The 25,670-nt window shown below is 36.8% G+C and overlaps 1 protein-coding gene across 1 annotated transcript in view; it reads left to right on the top strand.

Moving 5' to 3' along the window:
* The window catches only part of POSTN (periostin), a 37,984-nt gene extending 16,687 nt beyond the window's left edge, over window positions 1–21,297 (top strand). Inside the window, 13 exon segments of the mRNA XM_023724921.1 lie at window positions 1,094–1,269; window positions 3,407–3,537; window positions 4,385–4,515; window positions 4,623–4,725; window positions 4,820–4,887; window positions 6,012–6,057; window positions 8,519–8,599; window positions 11,698–11,787; window positions 12,885–12,974; window positions 13,702–13,779; window positions 14,136–14,219; window positions 20,188–20,229; window positions 21,260–21,297. Of these exon segments, the coding sequence (XP_023580689.1) occupies window positions 1,094–1,269; window positions 3,407–3,537; window positions 4,385–4,515; window positions 4,623–4,725; window positions 4,820–4,887; window positions 6,012–6,057; window positions 8,519–8,599; window positions 11,698–11,787; window positions 12,885–12,974; window positions 13,702–13,779; window positions 14,136–14,219; window positions 20,188–20,229; window positions 21,260–21,297 (1,158 nt within the window).
* The last annotated feature ends 4,373 nt before the right edge of the window (window positions 21,298–25,670 follow it).

The raw sequence follows: 25,670 nt of genomic DNA on the forward strand, positions 1-25,670 counted from the left end.
ATAGTTCGCAAGATAATTTTTAGCTAGAATTAAATATGTAGGATGAACTTTTAATGTTAAGATGCTTTACTCACCAATTGAATCTTATTGGATGACTTTCAAGATAAACTTACATAGGAATACAGAGATTCCTGGACCCTATAAAGTGGTTCAAATGGATTTTTATCTGAGGACAACTTTCTATAAAACATTACTTATCCAAATGACAGGGAAACTAGTGGTATCATTCAGTTTCTGCCCAGAAACACATGCAGCTACTGTTAAAAGGTCTCATAAGAAACCGTATAGCACCTAGAATTGGGTATGACACACCGTAGCTTCTCACTGCGCTGCTCCCATTCCAAGACATGCACTTTAATGATTCAGAAAATGAGCTATACTTTAAATTATACATTAACATGTATTACATTTGTTTAAAAGCTATCACTAAGTCACTGATTTGATTTACAGTTGAATGGGTCTTATAGTCCAAACAAGAGAGAAAATTTTTCTTTAATTGAATCTAAAGGAAAGGAAGATCACAAAGGGCCCTGGAGTCACTGGAAACTTTATGGTTAATATTGACCTAAAGAAGGTGTGGGGAGTCCTTGGGTGGCGAAAACAGTGAAATGCTCAGCTACTAACTGAGAAGCTAGCAGTTCCAACCCACCCAGTGGCACCTCAGAAGAAAGGCCTGGTGATCTACTTCTGAAAGATCACAGCCCTTGAGAACCCCATGGAACACAGTCCTACTCTGAAACATGTGAGGTTGCCATGAGTCGGAATAAACTTGATGGCAACTGGATTGTTTTTTTTATAAGAGGCTGGAGGAATAGTTAAAACCTAGAGAGGAATAGAGTAAAAACAATAGAAAATGCAGAAATGGAATTCCATGGAATTTTTGTAATTTACTGACGAACTATCTGCTGGAAGCCTGAGGTAGCTTGAATAGTAGCAGAAAACCTGGTTGGATAAGAAGTGCGAGATCAGATTGTGCAAAACCTTCGAAACAGGAGAGAAGCTATTTCCTCCGGCCCAAGGGATCAGGTGACCTCTCTGAAGGGTCAGTCCAGAAATTTAATTATGCGTCTATATCCACATAAGAAGTTTCAAGTAAGGAAATGAGAGCATGCTTCTTTCTTCCCCTTGCTAGGCCGTCTGCATTGAAAATTCATGCATGGTGAGAGGAAGCAAGCAAGGGAGAAATGGTGCTATTCACATATTCCGAGAGATCATCAAACCAGCAGAGAAATCACTACACGAAAAATTAAAACAGGATAAACGCTTTAGGTAAGCTTATTAGTGTCACTTCCACAAAACAATGGAGCAACTGGCATTTTTTTCTTTTTTTGATCAGTTAGTATCCCAAAAGCCATTCAGCCTCCTGTTTTGCTAAGAACAGAATTTAGAATTAGAAGTCATTGTGAATGTTTTCAAAATTGAAATATGTTTTAAACACTATTTATTTTGCTCCTTGGTGCAAAATAATATGATTTGATGAGAAAAAAAAAAAAACAAAAACAAAACAGCTAGTAGACTGAACTGCTTCTTGCAATGCTTCTATAATTAAGTTTAATAAAATGATGAATATACTAGCAAAGACTATTTTATAGAATACTAAATGAAAAAAATATGCTTCTGTTTTGTTATATTGTATGACCTCAGAAAGATGTTTACCTGTGTTTTACTGACTATGCAAAGGCATTCCACTGTGTAGATCATAACAAATATGGATAACATTGTGAAGAACAAGAATTCCGCAACACTTAATTTGCTCATGAGGAACCTGTAATATAGACTAAGAGGCAGTCATTCGAACAGAACAAGGAGATACTGGGTTTAAAATCAGAAAAGCTGTGTGTCCGGTTTGTATCCTTTCACCATACTAGTTCAATCTGTCTGCTGAGCAAATAATCTGAGAAGCTGGATTATATGAAGAACACAGCATCAGGATTGGAGGAAGACTCATTAACAACCTGTGATATGCAGGTGACACAACCTTGTTTGCTGAAAGTGAAGAGGACTTGAAGCACTTACTGTTGAAGATCAAAGACTGCAGCCTTCAGTATGGATTACACCTCAATATAAAGAAAATAAAAATCCTCACAACTAGACCAATAAGCAACATCACGATAAACAGAGAAAATATTGAAATTGCCAAGGATTTCACTTCACTTGGATCTGCAATCAACACCCATGGAAACAACAGTCAAGAAATCAGACGACGCATTGCACTGGGCAAATCTGCTGCAAAAAGACCCCTTTAAAGTGTTAAAAAGCGAAGATGTCCCTTTAAGGACTAAGGTGCTCCTGACCCAAACCATGGTATTTTCAAGTGTCTCATATGCACACTAAAGCTGGACAGTGAATCAGGAAGACTGAAGAAGAATTGACGCCTTTAAATTATGGTGTTGGTGACGAACATTGACATACCACGGACTTCCAGAAGAACAAACAAATCTGTCTTGGAAGAAATGCAGCCTGAATCCTCCTTAGAAGGGAGGATGACTTCATCTCACATACTTTGGTCATGTTGTCTGGAAGGACCAATCCCTGGAGAAGGACATCATGCTTGGTAAAGTAGAGGGTCAGCGAGAAAGAAGACCTTCAGTGAGACAGATTGACACAGTGGCTGCAACAATGGGCTCAAACAGCAGTGATTGTCACGATGGCGCAGGACCAGGCAGTGTTTCCTTCTGTTGTATGTGGGGTCGCTGTGAGTCCGAACTGACTCAAGACACCTAACAACAACAACGTGACCTCACTGAGTTTGACACACTAAAAACAGAGTTTGAGAAATTTAAGAATTACCATGAATATTTAAATCATTTCCCCATGATAAAACTTTTTTAATAAGTAAATTGCATTTGAAATATATGAAAATGTTTTTCATGCTTTCTGCAATTCATGGATTCTATGTTAATGCATTGTTGGTGAGCACACCTGATTTTTTATTGTTGTAAAAATACATAAAACGCATTTGCCAATGCAATATTTTTAGGTGTACAATTTAGTGATATCGGTTACATTAATCACGTATAACCATCACCCATAATTGTTGCCAAATTTTCCATCACCATAAACGTTCACTGCTTCCTAAACAATGGCTCACTGTTTCTGCTTCCTTCCTGCCCTTGTTTACCACTAACAAATTTTGGTCTCTATACATTTGTCTTTTCTTGTTATTTCCTGTAAGTGAGATCATACAATATTTGTCCTTTTGTGAATGACTTACTTCAGATCAAGATTTTCAAGGTTCATCCATTTTGTAGCATGGATTAGGACTTCATTTCTCTTTATGGCTGAGTAATATTCCATTGTATGTATGTGCCACATTTTGTTTATCCATTCATCTGTTGATGGACACTTAGGTTAGCACATTTAAAATTTAAAACTAACGAAATAAACATACTTCCTTCCTGTTCAGCATCTTCCTCAGCTTACTCGAAGCTGCAGACTTGAAAGATCTTCTGACACAACCTGGGGACTGGACCTTATTTGTGCCAACCAACGATGCCTTTAAAGGAATGACTAATGAAGAGAAGGAAATCCTGATGCGTGAGTAGAAGTGATTACCAGATGTTTGCCCTTTAACTTCAGTTTCTAACGTCTTCATCAGCCTTTTCTGGCCAGATGTGAGCCTTCCTTCATAACGGAAGGGACAAAAATGTCCCTTCTTTCATATTCGTGGCTAGCATTTGATCCCTTTAATTCCACTTGAGATAAATGGAGGGTCGCTCATTAATGTTCTGAATTAACTTTTTCCTATCATGCTGTTGGAGGACACGTGGTGATTCAGTGGTAGAATTCTTACCTTCCATGCGTGAGACCTGAATGCCAGTTCCAGCCAATGTATCTTATGCACAGCCACCACCTGTCTGTCAGTGAAGGCTTGAGTGTTGCAATGATGCTGAATAGGTTTCAGTGGAGCTTCCAGACCAAGACATACCAGGAAGAAAGACCTGGTGACCTACTTCCAAAGAACAAGCCAGTGAAAGCCCTATGGATCACAACGGTCTGATCCCATTGTTCATGGAGTCTCCATTTGTCTGGGCTGACTCGATGGCAGCTAACAAGAGTCATGCTGTTGGCTGGATGTTCCCTTAAGTAATTTCTATCAAAGGCCATGCAATTAGGTGAGAAAGGGGGCAGTACTCAGAATGTCAACAGTCATTTGATTCTGTTCTCCCAGTAAGTTGGGTCATATTTTAATTGGTCTGATTGAAATAACTGTATGTTTTGGCATGGTTTTGATATCGACTTGAGAGGACAATGACGGTATAGAAATAATAGCGTGTGGGAAGATAGTTAAAGAAAAAGGCATGTTTTACACCAAGGTCCTGGTAGTGTCACAGTGTCTGAAGTATGACATAGTGTTAAATAAATGCATTTCTTTTTATCCTAGGGGATAAAAATGCTCTTCAAAACATCATTCTTTACCACTTGACACCAGGAGTTTTCATTGGAAAGGGATTCGAACCTGGTGTTACCAACATTCTAAAGACCACTCAAGGAAGCAAAATTTATCTGAAAGGAGTAAGTTCTGTAGAAGACATTTATGATAGTGCAGAGCCATCTCTAAATTATCTTAATGTTCTTTCCTCATTAAATTTCTCATTGACCTTATTCACCTGTGTTGACAGGTAAACGATACACTTCTGGTCAATGAATTGAAATCCAGAGAATCTGACATCATGACAACAAACGGTGTCATTCATGTTGTAGATAAGCTCCTCTATCCAGCAGGTTAGTAATTACTGAACTCATCATTTTTCAATTGGCACCTAGATCTTTATTTCACACTTTCTTAACAATATTCATTTACTATTCCTCTTCATAGACACACCGGTTGGAAATGATCAGCTGCTGGAAATACTTAATAAACTGATCAAATACATCCAAATTAAGGTACAAAATGATACTTCATTTATTTTTAATATGTTGAACAGATATTACAGGCTTAGTGTGGTGGACTAGAAATGTAGGCATTAAGACATAGAGGCATGTCCTCAACCAGTTGAGACTAGAGGACTCCCCAAGACTATCACCCTGAGATATTCTTTAAACTTTCAACCAAAATTATCCCTTGAGTTCACCTTTTAGCTAAATAACAGATTGGCTCATAAAATAAAGACTATCACTGGTGAGTAATAAGCTTCCTTAACAAATCATCTGTATGAGACCAGATGGTCAAAATTCCTCTAAAGCAAAGATGAGAAGGTAAAGGGGCAGGGAAACTAGAGTACTAGAAATGGTACAACCAGAACGGAATGAATGAGAATGATGACATATTGTGAAAAATGTAACCAACATCACTGAATCATTTGTGCAGAAATTGTTAAACGGGAACCTACTTTGCTGTGTAAACTTCCACCTTAAACACAAGAAAATATTATTAAACAAAAAAGAAAGAAAGAAATCGATGTGCACTGGGCTCAGGTTGTTCTTTGTTGCTAATTCAGCACCAACCCACCTGGAAGGAAGTAACAACATCATTTCTCCATGGCTTTATCCAATAAATATCTCTGAAAAAGCAACTTGGACCCAGGCAGTGTTTTAAGTGTTATGAAAAATACTAATTTCAATCAGAGATGGCCCTTTTTTTCAAAACTTACTGTCCACCTGGCACAATAAGACATGCACATAAACAACTATAATCTTTCTATTATCGAACACTGCTGCTACCAAATATTAGGGAAAGTTTGTTTATAAAAAATGTCACTAATCACAGTAGTGAGAGGCAAAGTATATTTTGTTCCTTGTCTTTATAGTGTCACAATACCAGAGACGAAGAGAAATGTTATTTAATAAATTATTATAGAATGACAAATCTGATGATTTTTCTGTCAACTGGCCAGTATAGTAAGGAGATATGTTTTTTAGAAGATTATTTCCATGGGAACCTCACTTTATTTCTATTAAGTGTAACGATAGCTTCATTACTTTTACTTTAATAAGAATTACAACAATGCTATGATTTTTTAAATATAACTGCCACATGTATGGTACTAAATACAAGCATTTATTTTCAGTTTGTTCGTGGTAGTACCTTCAAAGAAATCCCCATGACTGTCTACAGTAAGTACATAAGAACGTTTGTTATATGTAAGTCGGATGATGTAAAGAAAGAAAACACAGTAATTTCCTTTGTATTTACAAACAGAGACTATTGATAATCTGGTATTTAGAGTTGCAAATAATGGTGAATCTCATCCCATTTGAGCCAGGGCTTGAAGGCTGGGTGGAGAAAGATCTCTCAACCTTGGCCATGCCCTTCAATCCAATGAATCTTCCCTAAGCCGCCCAACAGCGGGACTGGTAAGATCTGAGAAAGGCAGTAAACTATAAAGGCTAGCTTGGCAGAGGGACAGGGAACGAGACAGACAGACAGACAAAGGCGAGAGATAGCAAAAACGGCACTCAAGAGCTACCTGAAAATTAGGCTGTGTGGACACAGAAACAGCTTTGCTAAGGGACTTATCCTTCATTCCTCCTTCAAGCCCTGAGCACCCTAAGGGCAGGTGGAAAGGGGTGTGGCAGGATACAAATGTTACGAGCTGGTGGCTGAAAAGTTCTCTGCATCCAAAGCTGGACTGTGAGGTGATAAACTTTCTAGACTCCAAGATGCCTTTTTTTTGTGACACTACCAGATTATCAAAATTATACCTCTATGACTTAAGGAAACAACCATAAAGCCAATTTCACTGTCATAAATGTACCTTATAAGATTTCTTTTTCATTTTGCCTTTTTTTCTTTCTTTGTCTTTTCTGTGTTTTCATTGTAGCTTTCAAAAGCAGAAATTCTTTTCATTTTGTTTTGACTCTACAGTTACACACTCAAATATATCAGTAGCTAAAATTCTCACATTTATTCTGGTTAGAAAAGGACTCTATTTTATAACATGATCTTTCAGTTATTTAATGAAGAAAATTTTCCTTACGATTTAGACCAGGTATTGTAAAAGAATACAGTCACTATAAAGAGCAAAACAAAATGTCCTCTGCTCTTACTGATTTCAATTATGTAATAATAAAACACGTAATTCCGATATCCGGCCAGCTTAGCACAGTGTTCAAAGATTCAGTTAGAAAACTGTGTTTCAAAATGGCATAAATTCCAGTCTGAAAGTATACAATTTTGTTAAAGATATATTTTATAACAAATTAAAGAATCCTTATGGGCTCTATTCATCAGAAATGTTATGTCATCTTTCTCCACTAAAATACATATACGTGTGTGTGTGTGTCTGTATTATATATACGTGTGTGTGTGTTTATATATATTATATATTGGAACAAATCCACCGGCTAAGTAAACACGCTAAACTTCAAGTTCCCTAACATTATGTAAAAATTAAGCTAACAGTAATTAACCAGGATGACAGCTGCAGCAGAGACCTCTATGAATTTGACCTTCATGGAGAGGTTCCTCTGTGGTAAGACCATATATGATGGTAGAATCAATAACTGAATACAGATTTCATATATTTAGAGTTTCATAACCTGAGATCTCAAGATAGAGCATCTGACATGACCAAAACATAGTCTCAGTTAAGGTCTACAATCTACACTGATTCAAAAAGCTGACACAGCTAGACACTTCAGAAGGCTGAGGTAGAACGTCACAGAAACCCTAGGTGTGCTAACATCCCATCGCTCATGTGCCGGCATCACCTGTTGTGATTGCAAAGTCAGCTTCAGTGCAGCCCGTTGGCTCATGGAGCCATCTTTGAAGGCTTCGGATTACAAATGCCAAAAAGCCAGTAGCTGCAGGTGTGAGGCACCAGAAGCACACTTCGGTCAATGTATACAACCAAAAGTCAACCGCATAGTTGGCTATTATTTTAAATAAATCTTGTGCATTATCATCTTACTTAGGTAGATGACATCCATTTAAAATACATACTTTAAGTTTAAAACAATTCTATGATAATAAAACTCAAAATCAAAGACATTTTATCCTGGAACTTAAAAGACTGGTCATACCATATTTTGTTGCATAGAGCTCATGTCTGGCTGGCTGAAATTTCTTTTTAAGTATTCTGAACTATTTTTCATATTTTCTTTCTGTATCACTGTTATCAAATGCATGAAAAAAATAGCCTTTTTTTGTTGTTTTTTTCCTTCTAATTGAGCGAGAATCCAACCACGCAATTTTACATATTATGAATTGCATAAAATTAATTATGTTTGTCTTCTGTTGCTATGCAGCCACTATTTTCAAGAAGTACAAAAGAAGGTAAAGAACTTTAGTGGTACAGTTCAAAAGTATAGATTTCTAGGTAGAATTCCTCATTTAGTGAGTGCATGTTTCACTGGAACAAATCCAAGTTACTGTACCTCAGACCGCAACATCTGGACATGAGAAGATAGTAAATAATGTATCATGAATATTGCCTGTATCTGACTGCCTGAGCATATTACCACATCTGATACCTCAGTGATCTCTTCAAAGAAAAAAAAAAAAAAAGACAGAAAGCTTTTGTTTAGGTTCTTTTTATGTAAACATCATTTATGTTCCACTTTCTATACTTTTCAGCAACTAAAATTATAACCAAAGTTGTGGAACCAAAAATTAAAGTGATTCAAGGCAGTCTTCACCCTATTGTCAAAACTGAAGGTAAAATCAATGTTATACATGGTTCCTTTTACTGTGGAAAAAAAAAATCCATATAATAAACTGATTTCTATGAATGTATCTACATTCGTTTTGAAACTAACATGCTAAATATTTCTACCCCCATGGCATGCTCATGTAACTGCAGAATGCGGAGGGCCAATTGTTTAGCGCAGTAGATGCTGCGTTCCTAATACTTTCAGTACATTTGCTGGTACTTGATTTAATTCGAGCCTAATTGACTGTTGTATTAGCGCTAGTACCCAGATAACTCATTAAGCAGACAATTCCTGGATTTTTTCCTGCAGTTAGATTCTTTCACAGTATACCTTTTAAGGCTTTGTTTCCAATCTCTTGACATGAGTCCCTTTGTACTATTATAAGAAGCTCTTCTAAAAAAGTGCAAGTATTTTTCTTTCATTCAGCATCCTAATAGACCATAAAGAAAAACCTGTTGCCATCTAGTCGGTTCTGACTCAGAGCGACCCTATAGGACAGAACAGAACTGCCCCATAGAGTTTCCAAGGAGCGCCTGGTGGATTCGAACTGCCGACCTTTTGGTTAGCAGCCATAGCACTTAACCAGTACGCCACCAGGGTTTCCAATAATAGAGCATAGAAACAGTAAATTGATAAAAGCTCTTAAAAATCACAACCTCACATGATGTATTTTAAAATCAGACCACCAGAGACAGAAGAGAAACTAAGTAACTGGTATACTGAGTGGAACCATATAATCCATAATTCCAGCCCTGAATTTATAGATAACTTCTCACCGATGTTTCAGATTAGAACATTAAACAAGCAGTCACTTTTCTCTCTACTCCTGCTGCCAAATCCAACATCCTTGATGTCACCTTCATTTCACTGTATTTTAGTTAGCTCCTTCAGAATTTTTCATTTCCGTATTTAAGTGTTTTATGTGATGACTTGCCACAGAGAAAAGACCTGGTTATCTTCTTTATTCTATAATATAGATAGAAGTTGTCTTCCAAAAAAGGAATAGATTATGTTTTGATTACATCTCAGGCAAACTATTATCGTAATTATCTTTGATTTTGGTATTTGTTCTCAATCTGTGAGATGAGATGGCAATTTCTGTAATACTTCTGTCTATTCCTTTTAAAGCAAGCTATGGCTTAAAATGTAAACATTGAAAACACAAGGATGAAAGCTCATTTCATTGCTAATTAGTTATCTACATTTTCAGTCATTCTTGAGACCTAAAATTGACTTATTCTTTTAAAACTGTGCTTATTTTTTTTAAAATACTATACTTATGGTCATTTCAACAACACAGCCATTTGGTTATTTTTACACATTGAAGAAGAGAATTTGATGTTTTAAGCAGAAAATTAAATTACAGATTTTTTATTGAGAAAATATTTCTCATCATTTTAGTAAAAAAATGAACAAATAATCCTTGATCATACACTTGATTTTAAAATTCTCGTACTGTTAAAATCAGAGTCCCTAAAATTTTGTATTATCACTTGAACACAGCTTCTATAACTGAAATTATTCATATGTGCCATTGTTCTTATTTGCAAAGATTCCTTTCTCTTTCAAGCTTCTTCATCATCTTTCCCAATCTTCCCCATCATTGGGATTCTACCCATATTAATCTTTCTGCAGTTAGGAGAACTGTGGAGGAGCTGCTCTACTTGGTTCTTCCTAACGAGGGAACATGGATGAAAAATGGTGTCATGTCACCTATTCATTAATAACTCTTCAGTTCCAAAATTCAAAAGTTTTCCTTCTGTCTAACATAATGAAGGAAATAAATACTTCCCTTCACAGCCATTTAGAGTTGTCTAGCTTCTAATATTGCTACTGGTATTTCGTTCTCACGGTAGGAACTTCTGCGGATTCACTGATGACTCTTAAGTAAACGAGACCCCAAGACACAATTTTAAGTTGTTTCTTAACCAAACTTCATACTTAAGAATAAATAAACTGAAATTCAATTCAACAAATATTTATTGGGCATCCATTGTTCTGGGTAGTCTTGCAGGTGCTGGGAATAAATATGAAAAAATAATGATAAAAATCTCTGCTTTCATAGAACTTACTTCATAGAAGATGTTTCTGAAATTTCAGTTGAGACTTTTCTAAAGTAATGTTAATTCAGATATTTTATTAGCTGAATTCTTATCTTTAAATTCCTTAGGTGTACATTATTTTTGAAGTTGCCAGACCTTAAAAACCTGATCTTATAGTTTGATGATCGATACCACTTTGCCCCATAAAGCAAATATTATGATGTGAAATACTTACAGTTTTAAAGAACTGTACTCTGTTTTTCATTACTTAGATTGTGTTAGACTATTTAGTTCTGGGTAATGGTGTACATTGACAATTTCTGGACAAGCAAATAAATCTTATCAAAAATTAGCAATTATAATGACATTCAACCATTGAAGGGTATTACAGTATGAGTTAAATGTACTGAACCTTATTTTTCTTTTCCTCTGTGAAATAGTCTTGATTAACTAATGTAGTAATCAGCTTTCTAACATTCAAAATGATTTTCTCCTGGAGCAAAATCATTTTGCAAGTCAAATACTGCACTTATTTAACTCTTGCATTTGAAGGACTGTTCACTTACGGTAAGTATTCAAAATCATTTATTTCCATAAAACCTGAAACTCGGCAGCTTAAAGGTAGGCATAAAGTTGAGATGTTCGTATGTTCAGTCCTGTGCCCTTTTAAGATCAAAATTGTAAGTATTGAATAATTAAAAAAATAAAAATAAAATTAACGATGCTTGATATGTGTATGTATATTACATCAGAGCAACTCAAATTTGTACATGCTCTATGATTCAAAGTGTGGCCACGTATAGTATTTTGCATGATTATACTTTATCCATCACTTTAAATTCAGATAAAAGTAATTTTAGCAGTACACCAGTAGACTGAGTCATTTGTTCACATAAATATTGCCTAATGTGAAGACGATAGGAAATGTTTAAACCGATTTCAAAAGCCTGAAACCACTTTGATATCTGAGTAACAAAAATGTTGAAATAAATTTCCTATTCTGGTAAATGTAAAGGACTGCTTTTAACATGATCATTTGTCTCCTAAAATAATGCCTCAGGACCCACAATAACAAAGCTCGGAACTGAAGATAAGCCTGAATTCAGACTGATTACAGAAGGCAAAACAGTAACTGAAGTGATTCACAGAGGTGCGTTATATAGGTGTTCTGGTGCCTAGCTGGAATCTCTGGGATTCTTTTGATATAGTGTTGGATTAAAACTATCAAACATCGGTTGTTTTATGTTGGTTTTTACTTTATATACATTGTGGGAATGACCTTCTCAGTTATGGCTTCTTATTAGCCAATCAGAAATAAAATGTATTTTTCTTTTTCATGGATCTAAATTGGAATTAATTTAATCATTAATTTACTAGATCCAACGAAACTGTCATAACTTCTGCATATTCAAGTGATGATTACAAAATGTAGTGATAACAAAAATATCAATGCAAAAGAACATAATATATTCAGAAATAGAGGAATATATAGCAGCCATTGTATAAGACTCCAGCTAATAAGCCATACTGAAAACCCTGGTGGAGTAGTGGTCAAGAGCTACGACTGCTAACCAAAAGGTCGGCAGTTCAAATCCACCAGGCACTCCTTGGAAACCCTATGGGGCAGTTCTACTCTGTCCTGTAGGGACTATGAGTCGGAATCAACTTGATGGCAATGGGTTTGGTTTTTTGGGCTTTAATAAGCCATACTAGGGCTTATTATGGAGTCACTGAGTGACGCAAATGGTTAACACTCTCTGCCACTAACCAAAAGGTTGGAGGTTAGAGTCCACCCAAAGGCACCTCGGAAGAAAGGCTTGGTGATCTACTTCCAAAAAACCAGCCATTGAGAACCCTATGGAGCACAGGTCTACTCTGACACTCTGGTTGCTATGAGTCAGAACTGAATCACTAGCAACTAGTAAGACTTATAGGGTTCCCATTCTAATGATATGTAACTCCTTGAATTCTCACTAAATACTCATTCCACGGCCGGGAAACAAGTTTGACCTGGAGAGTTAGCTTTCCAGCTGGCCCTCTCCCTCACGCAAGATTCGAGACATAACTGTTAACTTTTAGAGCTCTAGTAATCTGAATTTATTTGAGATATGTTTCAAAAATGATTATAATTGAATCCTAAATGGTATTGTTTTAAGAAATACATTTAATCATTAAAATGTCTACTTTATGGCAGTTTAGACACCATTTGGGGATAAATCAAATGCGTTTTTCTTCCTCTACTTTCAGAGCCAATTATTAAAAAGTACACCAAAATCATTGACGGCAAGCCTGTGGAAATAACTGAAAAAGAGACAAGGGAGGAACGAATCATCAAAGGTAACCTTTGATGTCATACATGTAACAATGTCCAGATTATAAAGAACAAACAGTGGTTAAACCCGTAACTTCTCTGTAAGGAGAATCATTAGAGAAACACAGCATGGTTCATGGTGGTTACCAAAGTCAGTTTGTTTTTGTTTGGTAGAAATAATGATTCTAAATATGCAATCTGTTTTATTCCGAACTGGAAATTGCTAGATCAATCTATAAGCATGTGTTTTTATTGTAAGCAGGAATATTATATAATACATTATCTTCACTTTGCTGCTTATTAATGACTTATTGAGTTACTGAGTCCTAGAAGGAAAACCACTCCCTCCTTTTATTTTCTATGGATCTTAAGTGTATAGATTTACATATTTAAAATATATTCAAGTTTGTATAAAGCAATTGATCAAAAATTGTAGTAAACATCTGCAGCAGCCTTCCACCTATCAATTAGCCAAAAATTCTGAATTCAGCTACTCTGTATTTTTTTACGCCATTGTTTCCGGCACAAAATCATGACCTGTGGGGCCTGTTTGTAAATCAAGTTTTATTGGAACACAACCACTCTCGTTGGTTTACATGTTGTCTCTGGCTGCTTTGACAGGACAACAGCCGAGTTAAATAGTTTTAACAGAGACCATCTGGCCTGAGAAGCCTAAAATATTTACTGTCTGTCCCTTTGCAGAAAAAGTTTCCCTGCTCCTGATGTAGGCCTTTTCGATTACCTTTTCTTTAGGTCCGGAAATAAAATACACTAGGATCTCTGCTGGTGGCGGGGACACAGAAGACACTCTGAAGAAACTGCTGCAAGAAGGTCGGCATGTCTAGCAAACTAACCATCCGTCCCTGTCAGACTCAAAATAACCTTCTAGGCCTTTTACATGGTTTCTGCTATATCTCATTTCTTCCTTTGAGTTCCACCCCAACATAAGAAAAAAAGTCAAAAGACAGGCAATGAAACTCAGTTGGCAGTCGTATTGATTGCACGTTTGTTATACATTGTTCAAAGTATGAGAAAAGTGATTTATCAACCACAGCACTAAAAACGGAGAAAGGCCTGAGTGTTGGTCTGGAATTCATTGCTGGGTAGATGCCGTGATTTATTACATCAAGTCACCTGTTTTTTTTATTACGTAAACCAATTTATACTATAAACATGTATCTACTCAGAGGTCACCAAAGTCACCAAATTCGTTGAAGGTGGTGATGGTCATTTATCTGAAGATGAAGAAATCAAAAGACTGCTTCAGGGAGGTTAGTAAAAGAAAACACTAACCCACTTAACGGTTCTGGTGACTGAGTTCGTCAGCTTTTTAAAGACTGAACACGTAGGGATTGTTTGTGTGTTGGTTTTGTTTTTAAACTAGGGTCGAAAAAGACAACATCATGTATTGTCTTAACAGAATCATTGATTCAATAGTAGTCTAAGCAATAGCTGTGAAGAAATGATTACTAGTTTTCACAGTCTTTAAAAAGTTATACGGGATAAACATTGAGGAGCAATGAATACATTTTTTTTTTTTGTGTTTGGCTTTGACACAGATAATCGTAAAGATATTTTAAGCAAGTAAAAGGAGAAAAACAATTAAATTGCTAGTTGTTTAAACAAGCCCAAACTGATATACTTTTTCTATTTTAAAAATGTATTCACCGCCCCCATAACAATAATAAAAGGCATGTTTATGGATTCTTTAAGTGATAGATAGAGTAAAACCAGTGCATTTAGTAACTTTCTTTTCCAGACTACATTGCTGGGAATGTGTATCTGTTCCTTCTAACAATTCGGGTGATAATCTATTCCTGGGGATTATGTTATTTTTGCATATGATATTAATCTTAATCCTTAAAGTATGCAATGTTCTCTGTTTATGGCATTAAATGGTCCTACTTTAAAAGCAAAGGAAGAAAAAAAAGAATTCAAAATCTTACACAAACTCTAAATGGTAATTATTCAAAGAAATAATTTATGCTAATAAACTCTAATTTGGATCATTGGAATTTTTTAAATTAATAGACTTTATTTTTTAGAGCAGTTTTATGTTTCCAGAAACACTGTGCAGGAAGTACAGAGTTCGCTGTCTCCCCTCCCTTACACACTGCTTCTCCTCTTAGTGACATTTAGCCTTCCTTCCTGTGGTGCATTTGTCACAACTTGTGAGCAAATGAACTGATACATTATTATTAACTAATGTCCATAGTTTACACTGGTGTTTAATCTTGGTGCTGTACAGTTCTATGGGTTTTGCCAAATGTATAATGGCGTGTGTCCGCCATGAATTACAACATCACACAGAATCATTTTACCGCCTTAAAAATGCCCTGTGCTTTACCTATTCATCCCTCCTTCCCTCCCCCTGGATCACCGAAATTTGAATAAATAGATTTTTGGTTTATTTTATTAACAATTAAATTAGCAAAATGCCAAAATGCTTTAGAGAAACAAGTATTTAAATTATTTAGTAAAAAACAAATATACTCTTTGAAACAATATACCAATTAAGAAACACAACTGAAGTTTGGTATTTATCCACAGTATAGTCCGTATGGGTTTGCTGCTGATCATTGTAAAAGTTGGATCATTATGTCCAAGAAGATGTAAATTCTCTTGGGACCCTGGGTAATTTGGGCAATTATTGTTTCTTTTATGCTTTATTTAAATACAGATAAAAGTCTCTTATACACTGTTTAAAGACTTGCAAGTGGTAATAAAAATGCATAATTTCTTTCAACCAATGATTGAATTTCCCCTCAACAGAAATGTATGTGTCTGAAAATTACCAGATTTCCTTTCAGACCACAGGGAGTACCTGACGCAACCAAAGCCATATGACACCAAAGGGTCTTGTAACATCCAACACAGAAGTCAGTTATCTACCCCACACGCCTGTCTGCTGGCAAAACATTAGGAATTCGAGGGAATAGGCCAACACATTATGAAGATTAAATTGAATTCTTTTTTTTTTTTGTAATCCTTGCCATAGTAAGCAGCTTTGTAGAATGGCAGTGTTTTTTAGAGAATGTATCAATTAGTAGCTGCATTTGTTTATATTGCTTTAATTTATTTAGGCTTAAACTTCAGGTAAGTATGTTTTCTTTTCTTTCCCTTTAATAAGTCCTTGTTAATGAATCCATTATAGATAATAAAACTAAGTACTTAAGAATTGCTTAAACCAAGAAAAGAAGACATATCTACTATAAATTGGAGTGTGATATTCTGTTGCTTCCTAGTTAATGGACTTCTCTCTTAATTGTTTTTGTTCATCCCAGAGATTAATCCTTTAGTCCCCAATATGTGGTTTCTCTGTTACACATATAAGGCTGTTTCCACAGTGCCACATCCTAAGTTTTTATCAAAACATTCCCAGTATTTTTCTTCCCATTGGAAAGACAGTAGAAGCATCATAGTTACATTAATTGGATATGCTAGCATTTTTTTTTCAGCCATGTAAAACCATTGGGTCATCACTAAGTCACAAATGTCTTCTTGTCTAGATCCTAAGGGACACAGATTTACCAAGAAACGATTGTGAATACAAACTGACTTTTTGTGTCTTTCAGACTGATATGGTCTTCATCTTAAACCTTGGTATTTCCTACCTAAACTGTTTATATTGTGGTACATATAGCCGTATATTTTGTTGAATTGAGTGTATGTCCTAATCATTTAAGTGATGACTATTAACATGGCTAAGTAGTCCACTGGTACAGATGCTGTGATTTATCACTGAAATATTTCAGAGCCATTAACTAAAACAAAAATTTTTACAAAGTGCGTATAGAGTTGTTAAACTCTGCCCATCAGTTTTTCATGCTTATCTTAGATAGGACAAAGTATACAGAAACTACTAGAGAAATTAAGGGAGAACATTAGGCTACGGAGAAGGGAACCAGAAAAGTCATTTTGGAAGGTTTTGGCAAATCTGCCAATAAAGCTTTGTTAAGATTCCTGGCTTTTGTGGAGCTTAGAGAATCAGGGTGTAACTGGCTCCAATCTGTGCTCCACCTCCAGTCATCTTCGCTTAGTTGACTGTTTTCTGCTTTGGTTTCTTCATCTGAAGAGCGCAGACGGTAGTGTTCCTTATGTAGCCTATAGTTAACAGATGAAGAGCCCTTGGAATAGTGAGCTCTCCGTGAATGCTGGCTACTATCAGTATTATCTCCAACTCACATTATCATGGTCATGAAGGTAAAACAACACCCTTACCTTAAATTTCCAAAGTCATAGCAATGCAAAAATGTAGCAATTTGCAATAATTGGGCTGAGGCACTTTGCATGTTTTAGGAATCAGGTTTTGGGCAAGGCCGTGTGTGCCAAATGATTCAGGTAACAGATTCACCTTCACTCATTTTGCTTCTCTTAACATGACCTAACACAACTCTCATTCATTTTGATATAGCGGAGGGCCAAGGGGAGAAAACCCGATTTTCTACACTTTTATCATGCTTTTCTTTTAAAGATAAAGTCACTTGACACATAAAGCACTTCTTATTTTGATATTATCATAGCTTTCCCTCCTTATCCAGTCTAATGAGATTTTCTATAGTTCCATATTTTATTGTAGTATTACTATGGTGTCAGAGCCTTGGTGGGGCAGTGGTTAAGAGCTCAGCTGCTAACAAAAGGTCAGCAGTTCAAATCCACCAGCCACTCCTTGGAAACCCTATGGGGCAGTTCTACTCTGTCCTATAGGGTCTCTATGAGTCGGAAACAACTTGACGGCAACAGGTTTGATTAATATTGTGTGGAAAATGGTTATACACCTTATATTCTGGGATGGAAAAATGACACGTTGGAAATAAGCTATCTAGACAGAAACAGAATTCCTCAAAATTTGAAAAAAATATTGTTTCTTTTTTTTTTTAACTTGGTGTCATACACCAGAATTACTCATGGTAATAGTTTCATGGCTACTTTTTATAGGATTTCAGAAAATTGAAACATTTATATAATATAAAGATGTTGATTTCATTGCCCAACATAGATGATATACATATATTTTAAAAAGTCAAAATATGGAGAAAAAATAAAGATAAACAGAAAAATTAAGTTTCTGTAAGAACCAATTTACTCTTTGGTCTCAATGTCCATCAACAGTTGTGAAAATATGAACTTAGGCCTACCAGGTTGTAAAAATGGTGTGGCGGAGGCATCTGACCTCCTCTAACTTCACAGGGAGAAAAGGGGATCAAGATCAACAGCCCAAAACGGATTGCTATGAGGTGGAGGTCAGACATGCCTCCTCTCTCTGCCTTCTTTACCAATTCTGACACCAACCGTCCCTCCCATGGCACTCTCTACTTCTCTGCTGGGTTTGATAGTTCGTTGCAAGGGCCACCCACAACTCACAGACAATAATCACCATTATGGGATTTATTGGGGAAGTAGAAGGTAACAGTTCAGGTCCAGGAACACTCAGGATACAGTTCTTCCATCAGGACAGCCTCTTCTCAGCCGTGCCCACAGGCATGCCTCTCTCTGGCCCCCAGCCTCTGCCGTGCTGGCTCCTCAGCCTCTGCCGTGCTGAGGCAAGTGTTACAAAGCTCTTTTAGCTCTGCCAATAAGTGCCTAGAGGCACCTCACTCCGCCAGTAAGCCTCAGCTTGAAGGTGCTCAGCTCTAGCTCCATGGGTCGGCAAATCTAGCTCCACCAAGTGCCCAGAGGCACCCTACTCCACCATCAAGCCTCCTGCCCAAAGGCATTAAGCTTTCTTGCTCCGTGGGTGGGGAAACCCACTGTGCCCTCTTCTGCCGGTCTCCTGCCTTGCTGCCATTTCTCTGCCACCGCTTCTCACTGTCTTCAGTGTTACTTCTCTCTCTCAGTCTCCTGGTTCCAGGAGCGTCTCAGTGCCGGAATCCTGGGTCCAAAGGACACGCTCTGCTCCTGGCTGTTCTTTCTGGGTGGTGATGACATCCTCTCCTCCCGCCTCTGGGATGGCTCATTGTAAGCCTAGCAGGATGGCAAAGCTGACCAATCCCTTTGTTAGGTTTCCATAGGTCTTATTTGCATGGTCCCACCCCCACAAAGGTGCCATAAACCTTATTTGCACTGTTAACAAGCCATCCAATCCCCTTGATGGGCCACAATTACCTTATCTGTATACTCCCATCCAAAGGCCATAGGAAAGCAAGCCATTGCACCACACAGGTAATCTTGTCAGTCCGTTAAAAGAAAAATAAGGAATTGAGAAATACTCAATACTACAACAACAACAAAAGTTACGTAATTATGAAATAGGGCTTTGAATAGTTTCCTTCTGTTCAACCCCCTGCTGAGAATTTGCGTTTCTAACACGTTCCCTGCTGAGAATGGGCTTTTCTACCCCCAGATATACTGAATTCGGATCTACATTTTAATAAGATGAGCTCTGGTGGCACAGTGGTTAAGAAATTGGCCGCAACTTGGAAACTCTCTGTCCTATAGAGTTGATATGAGTCGGAATTGACTCTGGGGCAATGGGTTTTGTTTTTTGGTTTTTTTTTTCCTAGGTGATTTATATGTATAAATTTCTGGGAACTTGTTGGAAATGTAAATTCTCAGCAAGGAACTTGGTAAAAATGCAAATTCTCAGCATAGGTTAGATCCGATCCAGAGCAGACTGGTTCAAAGCCCTGTTAACGAAACACTTGATGTTCTTAAATATGAAGGTTTTGTTATTTCTAACTAGTTTATTTTTTTAATTGTCTTGTAAGATTGGAATTGAATTTTGAGAGATAGTGGCACACATTTCCTGAATTGCTTATTGTTACATTCTAGAGCTGTTAAGTCAATGCTATGTTGTTGTCTTCATGTACTATAAGATAATCACTGTTTGATCTATAATGTCAAGAATTTTAGAGTCAGAAGTCTGAAACATTACAAATGGGGATGAGTGCCTGGCAAAATAGGTACATAACTCTGGAAAGTGATACTTCTTACAAAAGGGTGAAAAAGTAATGTAAATCATTTACTTTATGCAAAAATAGCACAAATGCCATAATGAAAATGTGTTTTGAAAATAGTTAACATCCACTATGATACATGGAAAAGAAATGTCTATTTGTCCATTGCCAATGCAGACCACTTGCAATCATAAAATTTACTACTCCAAAAGAAAACTTACATGTTTAAGTAATGCATATGTAAAATTTTAGACTTTTCTGCTTAATTATAGTCTCCTGTCTGATTTCAGACATAATTTCTAATTAATCTGAAGTACTTCTAACTATGACTATTTAATTTTAGACACACCTGTGAGGAAAGTGCAAGCCAACAAGCGAGTCCAAGGTAAGTATATTGACTGTGGTAACATTTACACACGACACCAAAGAAAGCAGAGTGTGTTGATGTATTTTATTGAATTTTGTTGTCAGGGAGAAAAGTTAGTCACTTTTGAGGTACAGTACTTTGATAATAAGAATCAGAAAATAAATTGTTCATGTTCGACACTATTAGTAGAGTCTAAGAACAACAAAACCGGTTGTCATGGAATCAGCTTTGACTCATGGCAGTCCTGCGTGTGTCAGAGGAGAACCGTGCTTCACGGGGGTTTTTACTGACTGAATTCACAAGTAGATTGTTAGGCCTTTCTTCCAAGGTATCTTTGGGTGGACGCTTGGCTGTGAACGAAGTAGAATCAAGTACAGTCTAGTCAAAAATAAATTCTTGAATGCCAGAGCAGAGCAAAAGTAGGTTACAGTTTGACCTGATCACTATAAAAAAAATTTTTTTTTGAGAGAATACTATTTTGAGACATATACAAATTCTAAATGTATACATACAGAAAACTGCTAATGTAACTATTTACAAAGCTCTTGATATAATGTGTAGATTATATACAAGCATACATCACATAGGAGATATAATTTTCTTCATAACTATACTTATGTGCATTTTTTAATTTTTTCACTTAGGTTGCCTTACATTTGTATACATTCAAAGATTAAAGGCTTATAAATCCATTATAGGCATATCTGATTTTAGGCCACTCCAATGTACAGTTATTTGGATTAAAGGATCAATTGCACAATTATTTTGTAACTCAAGGATTTATCAGGGCTTTCTTGTAAACATCCAAATTTTCTAAAGAATTAAAATTACCAAATTTTAACTTACTCTTTTCTTATACTTCTGATTAAAAGATAACTTTGGCTTCCTCACTATCAACTGAAAGTATTATTAAGAAAACAATGTAACATTTATTACACTAAGAAATGACAGACTTTGATAAAGATAGTTATGCATAGAATATCATGTTCTTAAACTCTAAAGTTTCATCACATTTACAGTCTATATGTTCTTTCTTCTTCCTAACCAGGATCTAGAAGACGATCAAGGGAAGGTCGTTCTCAGTGAAAAACCAGAAACCGGACACCAAAGTTTATAAAACCCTAAGTCTATCATCTGACCGAAAGGAAAATTCTGAGGGCCACTTCGACTTCAGAAACTTCAAAATCATCAACACAAAAACCAATCATGAAACAATTCTGTACGCAAATAGCATTTTTTTTTTTTCCCTCAATGAGAAACATGAAAGCAATTGTGGGGTTAGCCTCCTGTGGGTTAGGAACTGAGGAAAATATAGCCCCTTACAAGTTTTTACATCTTGACATTAGAAGTTCTAGCTACCTTTGGATTACATCAAAGAAAATCCTTGTCGCGGGATTCATTACAATTCACATCTCAGAGTAGTGAGCTGTTATCCCACTGAAAATATTGAGCCTTGAATTATATGTAATGGGTAGATTAAATGCATGCAAACAGTTACCTCTGCATGGGAAGCTAAGTTATAAAAATGGGCACTCAGTATAAACAAACAAATTAGAAAAATCAAAACAAACACCCACAAAAACTTTTACATCAAAAGGCTTTGCATTTTCTAATACAATGTCAGATTACCAGTAAATTGTTATTTTTACAACTAATTTTGTACTCTTGAAATGTTTGTCATATGCTTCTTGTAAAACATATTTTTATCTCAGACATTGCAATAAAACCATTTTTCAGGCATAAAGAGAATTACTTCACACGGGTAATTCAGAAAACTCGAGGTTTACGTTAAAAAGGGTTTGGACTTGGGAACAAGACTTTATACCTCTGTTTTTGTAACAAATATTCATTAAAGGAAAGTGAATAAATTTGGTGTTTCTTGAATTTATAAAACTATGATGTTATATAAAGAAATATTAGAGAATGAAGCGATCATTAAACATCAGCTAATTACCTGATACAAAGTAGGAACAGTGCTGAGTTGTAAGGATTCAGAGATGAATCAGACACGATCTCTGTCCTCAGAGTAAAGAGACAAATTACCAATTATGCACAGTGCATCCTGGGCTATAATAGAAGCAAAATCAGTACTACACAAACACAAAAGATACATCACCTAATTAGGCCTGAGTAATGCATGGGTGGGGAGCCACAGAGATGCCCTCTGCTAAGAGTCCATTGCATGGCAAAGTAGAGGAAGAGAATATTTATGCTGGGAATTGTATACAGACTGGCTTGATCTATTCAAATCTCTGCAAGTGTTATCCTCAGCTTGGAATGGTTGTAATAAGAGCATTCAGGGAATGGTGTCCATACCCAAAAAGAAACTAACTGGTGATAGATTAGATAGACAGATAGATAGATAGGTAGGTAGGTAGGTAGGTAGGTAGACAGACAGACGTGGTAGCGTCGACTCCAAGTTATAGTGACCTTATGTACAATAGAACGTAATGTTGCTTAGTCCTATACCATCCTCATAATCACAAGTATGTTTGAATCCACCATGTTGGCGATTGTGCAAATCCATCTCACTGAGGGTCTCCCTCACCCTCGCTGGCCTTTTACTTCAGCAAACAAACTGTCCTCCTCCAGTGATTAATTCCTCCTAATGAAGGAGTTGGACAATATTCTGTTGTGATCCAGAAGTTTTCACTGGCTAATTCTGAAAGTAGATCACCAGGCTTTTCTGCTTAGTCTGTCTTAGTCTGGAATCTCTGCTGAAACCTGTCCACCACAGGTGACCCTGCTGGTGTTTGAAATACTGGTGGCATAGCTTCCAGCACCACAACGACATGCAAACCACCACAGTATGACAAACTGACAGACGGCTGGTGAATCCGTGATTAAAAAAAAAACAAACAAACAAAAAAACTCATTGCTGTGGAGTCAGTTCCAACTCATAGCAACTCTATAGGACAGAGTAGAACTGCCCCATAGAGTTTCCAGGGAGCGCCTGGTGGATTCAAACTGCTGACCTTTCAGTCAGCAGCCGTAGCACTTAACCACTATGCTGCCAGGGTTTTCCAAATTGGTGATAGTATAACCAAATTCTTCTAAGAGTTGGAGGACAGCAACTGAGAGACTTTAAAACTGAGATGCCACATTGATGGTATCAGGTTTGACCATACATATCCAGCTTGGATGAGGAAAAAAAATCGATTCTGTACTAATGTAGTACTAAAGGGCCTAAAAACCCTTTCCGGGACAATGGTGGGTTTGATATCTAGCATTTGGAGCCGTTGCTAGAAAACAGAATATCCTACCACCTCATTACTCAAACAGAGATCTTAGATTTAAATCTGAGCTGGAAGGGGTGCTGCCCTGATCTTCCCAAGATGCTTCAAAGGAGATGCTTACATATGGTGGAACTGGTGGGACAAACTAAAATACCATCAACATAGATGGCTGTTCCAAACAGGTAGCATGTGTTCATGATCTTTTGGAAAATCGCAGGCTAATGGCATAAAACCAACAGTAGATGGGTTTATCAATTTAGCCCCTTTCAGGGTTTTCATTTGATGATAAGCTAGGTGTTCCAGACCTGGACCTTATACATGATAATCCAGGGTGATAACAATGATTTCGAGCTGATGGGCTTTGAGGCCCTGCCTTTTTACCATAAGGAGAAAAGAGCACTGGCTAATACATACAAAATCTCGTGTATCTTTCTGGAAAAGTACAGAGTCTTTCAAGTCACACACGCAAATATGTTTAAAAATAAAATCAAAAAAGTCATTAATAAAATATAAATAAATTAAACAATAACACAAGTAAAAAGAAATGAAAATATAAGAATATGAAAAACAATAATTTAAAATCTTAAAATAAGATTAAAAAATAAGAAAATAAAGGTCCAGCCAGGAAACAACCCCCAAAACAACTAATCAGGAAGTCCTAGTGGCTTGGGCCACTTCACTAGAAAATTAGTGAATCAGCAACCTGATGTTTTGGAAAGATAAAGCAGTGTAGCACAAGCTTTTATATTTATGTAATTTTTAATCCTTAAAAAATTCTAGAGAATTTTATAGTCTCCAGTTTTATATGAGGAAATGAGGCTCAATAAGTTTACTAATGTTTCTTCTTTTGCCCTTTGTCATTGAATCGGGGTACTGATTCCACATGATTCCACTGTTTCCATCAACTCATTCAACATGTGGATTACCCAATAAGTACAAGTGTGAGAATAGTAAGCAAATTTGTCTGTTGCAATTGTACTGACGCTTTGTGCTACCTGATTTCAGCTTTTTTCCTAACCATCCTCTGCATAAGTGACATTGACTAAGTTTGGGTGACCTTAGCAGAAACCTTAACGAAGCAATATTTCTCAAAGTTAAGGCTCTGGACCTTCTGCATCAGAATCAGTGAGGAGAGATTATTTACAAGAGCAGATTTTTGGTTCCACTGAAGTTTTACTAAAAGAATCTTTTGAGCAACTTCTCTTATAATTCTTATAAACACTAAAGTTTTGTTGTCTTTTTAAGCATTTTATTGAAGTATAATTTAATTATAATAGACTGCAAATACTTAAGTGTACAATGTAATAAGTTTTGACATATTATAAACCTGTGAAACCATCACCACCATCAATATTGTGAATATATCACTCACTCTGCTGAATACTCATGGGGATCCTCTGCAGCTATCTTGAGTTCTCTCTCTGTGCAGCTCTATCCTCTCCTGTGTTCTGTCCTGTGAACTCTAGCCCTCTTGGTCTCTCTGAACCCTTAGCTCCATCTCCCCACCTCAGGGAGTCTCCAGCTCCACCTGGGTTCCGCCTCCCTGTGCTGCACCTGAAAATTCTCTCAGGGCAGCAAGCTGGGGCGATCACAGGACTCACCTCACTTGTCTCCCCGTCCCAGGGGCCACTGTCCTTCATCCCTTCATTGCCTGATGTAGTGTCACAGTGCCTTGACAACCATTGTTTCGTATATTTTTTCTGAGCCCATTTCTTCTTTCACCACTTTGTCTAGAGAAAGTAGGACCAACTGGGCAGCTTCCTTATACTTCTCATTCTGACAAAATTGTAGAGAAGTATCAAATATGCAGTCACCCAGAGCCTTGTCTCTCACAAATATTTGATCCACTGGTGGTGATATTTTGCATATGTCTATTGCCGCCTCATGCCATGGATTAGCAGTTCCCTCTTTGCTATCGAAGGCAGAGTCATCAGCACCTTTAAGGCTAGCAGATCTGAGAACCAATTCAGAAAACTCACCCCTATAATTTTGTACCTCAAGAACCACTCTCAGTACCAAATGTCATATATATATATATATATGAGTATATATATAACCCATTGCCGTCCAGTCGATTACAACTCACAGCAACCCAATAGGACAGAGCATAACTGCCCCATATGATTTCCAAGGAGTGGCTGGTGGATTTGAACTGCTGATCCTGGACCTTTTGTTAGCAGCTGAGCTCTTAACCACTTTGCCACCAGGGCTCCATGTATATAT

Source organism: Trichechus manatus, unplaced genomic scaffold (genome assembly GCF_000243295.1).
Source record: "Trichechus manatus latirostris isolate Lorelei unplaced genomic scaffold, TriManLat1.0 scaffold00270, whole genome shotgun sequence".
NCBI classification, from domain to species: Eukaryota; Metazoa; Chordata; class Mammalia; order Sirenia; family Trichechidae; genus Trichechus; species Trichechus manatus.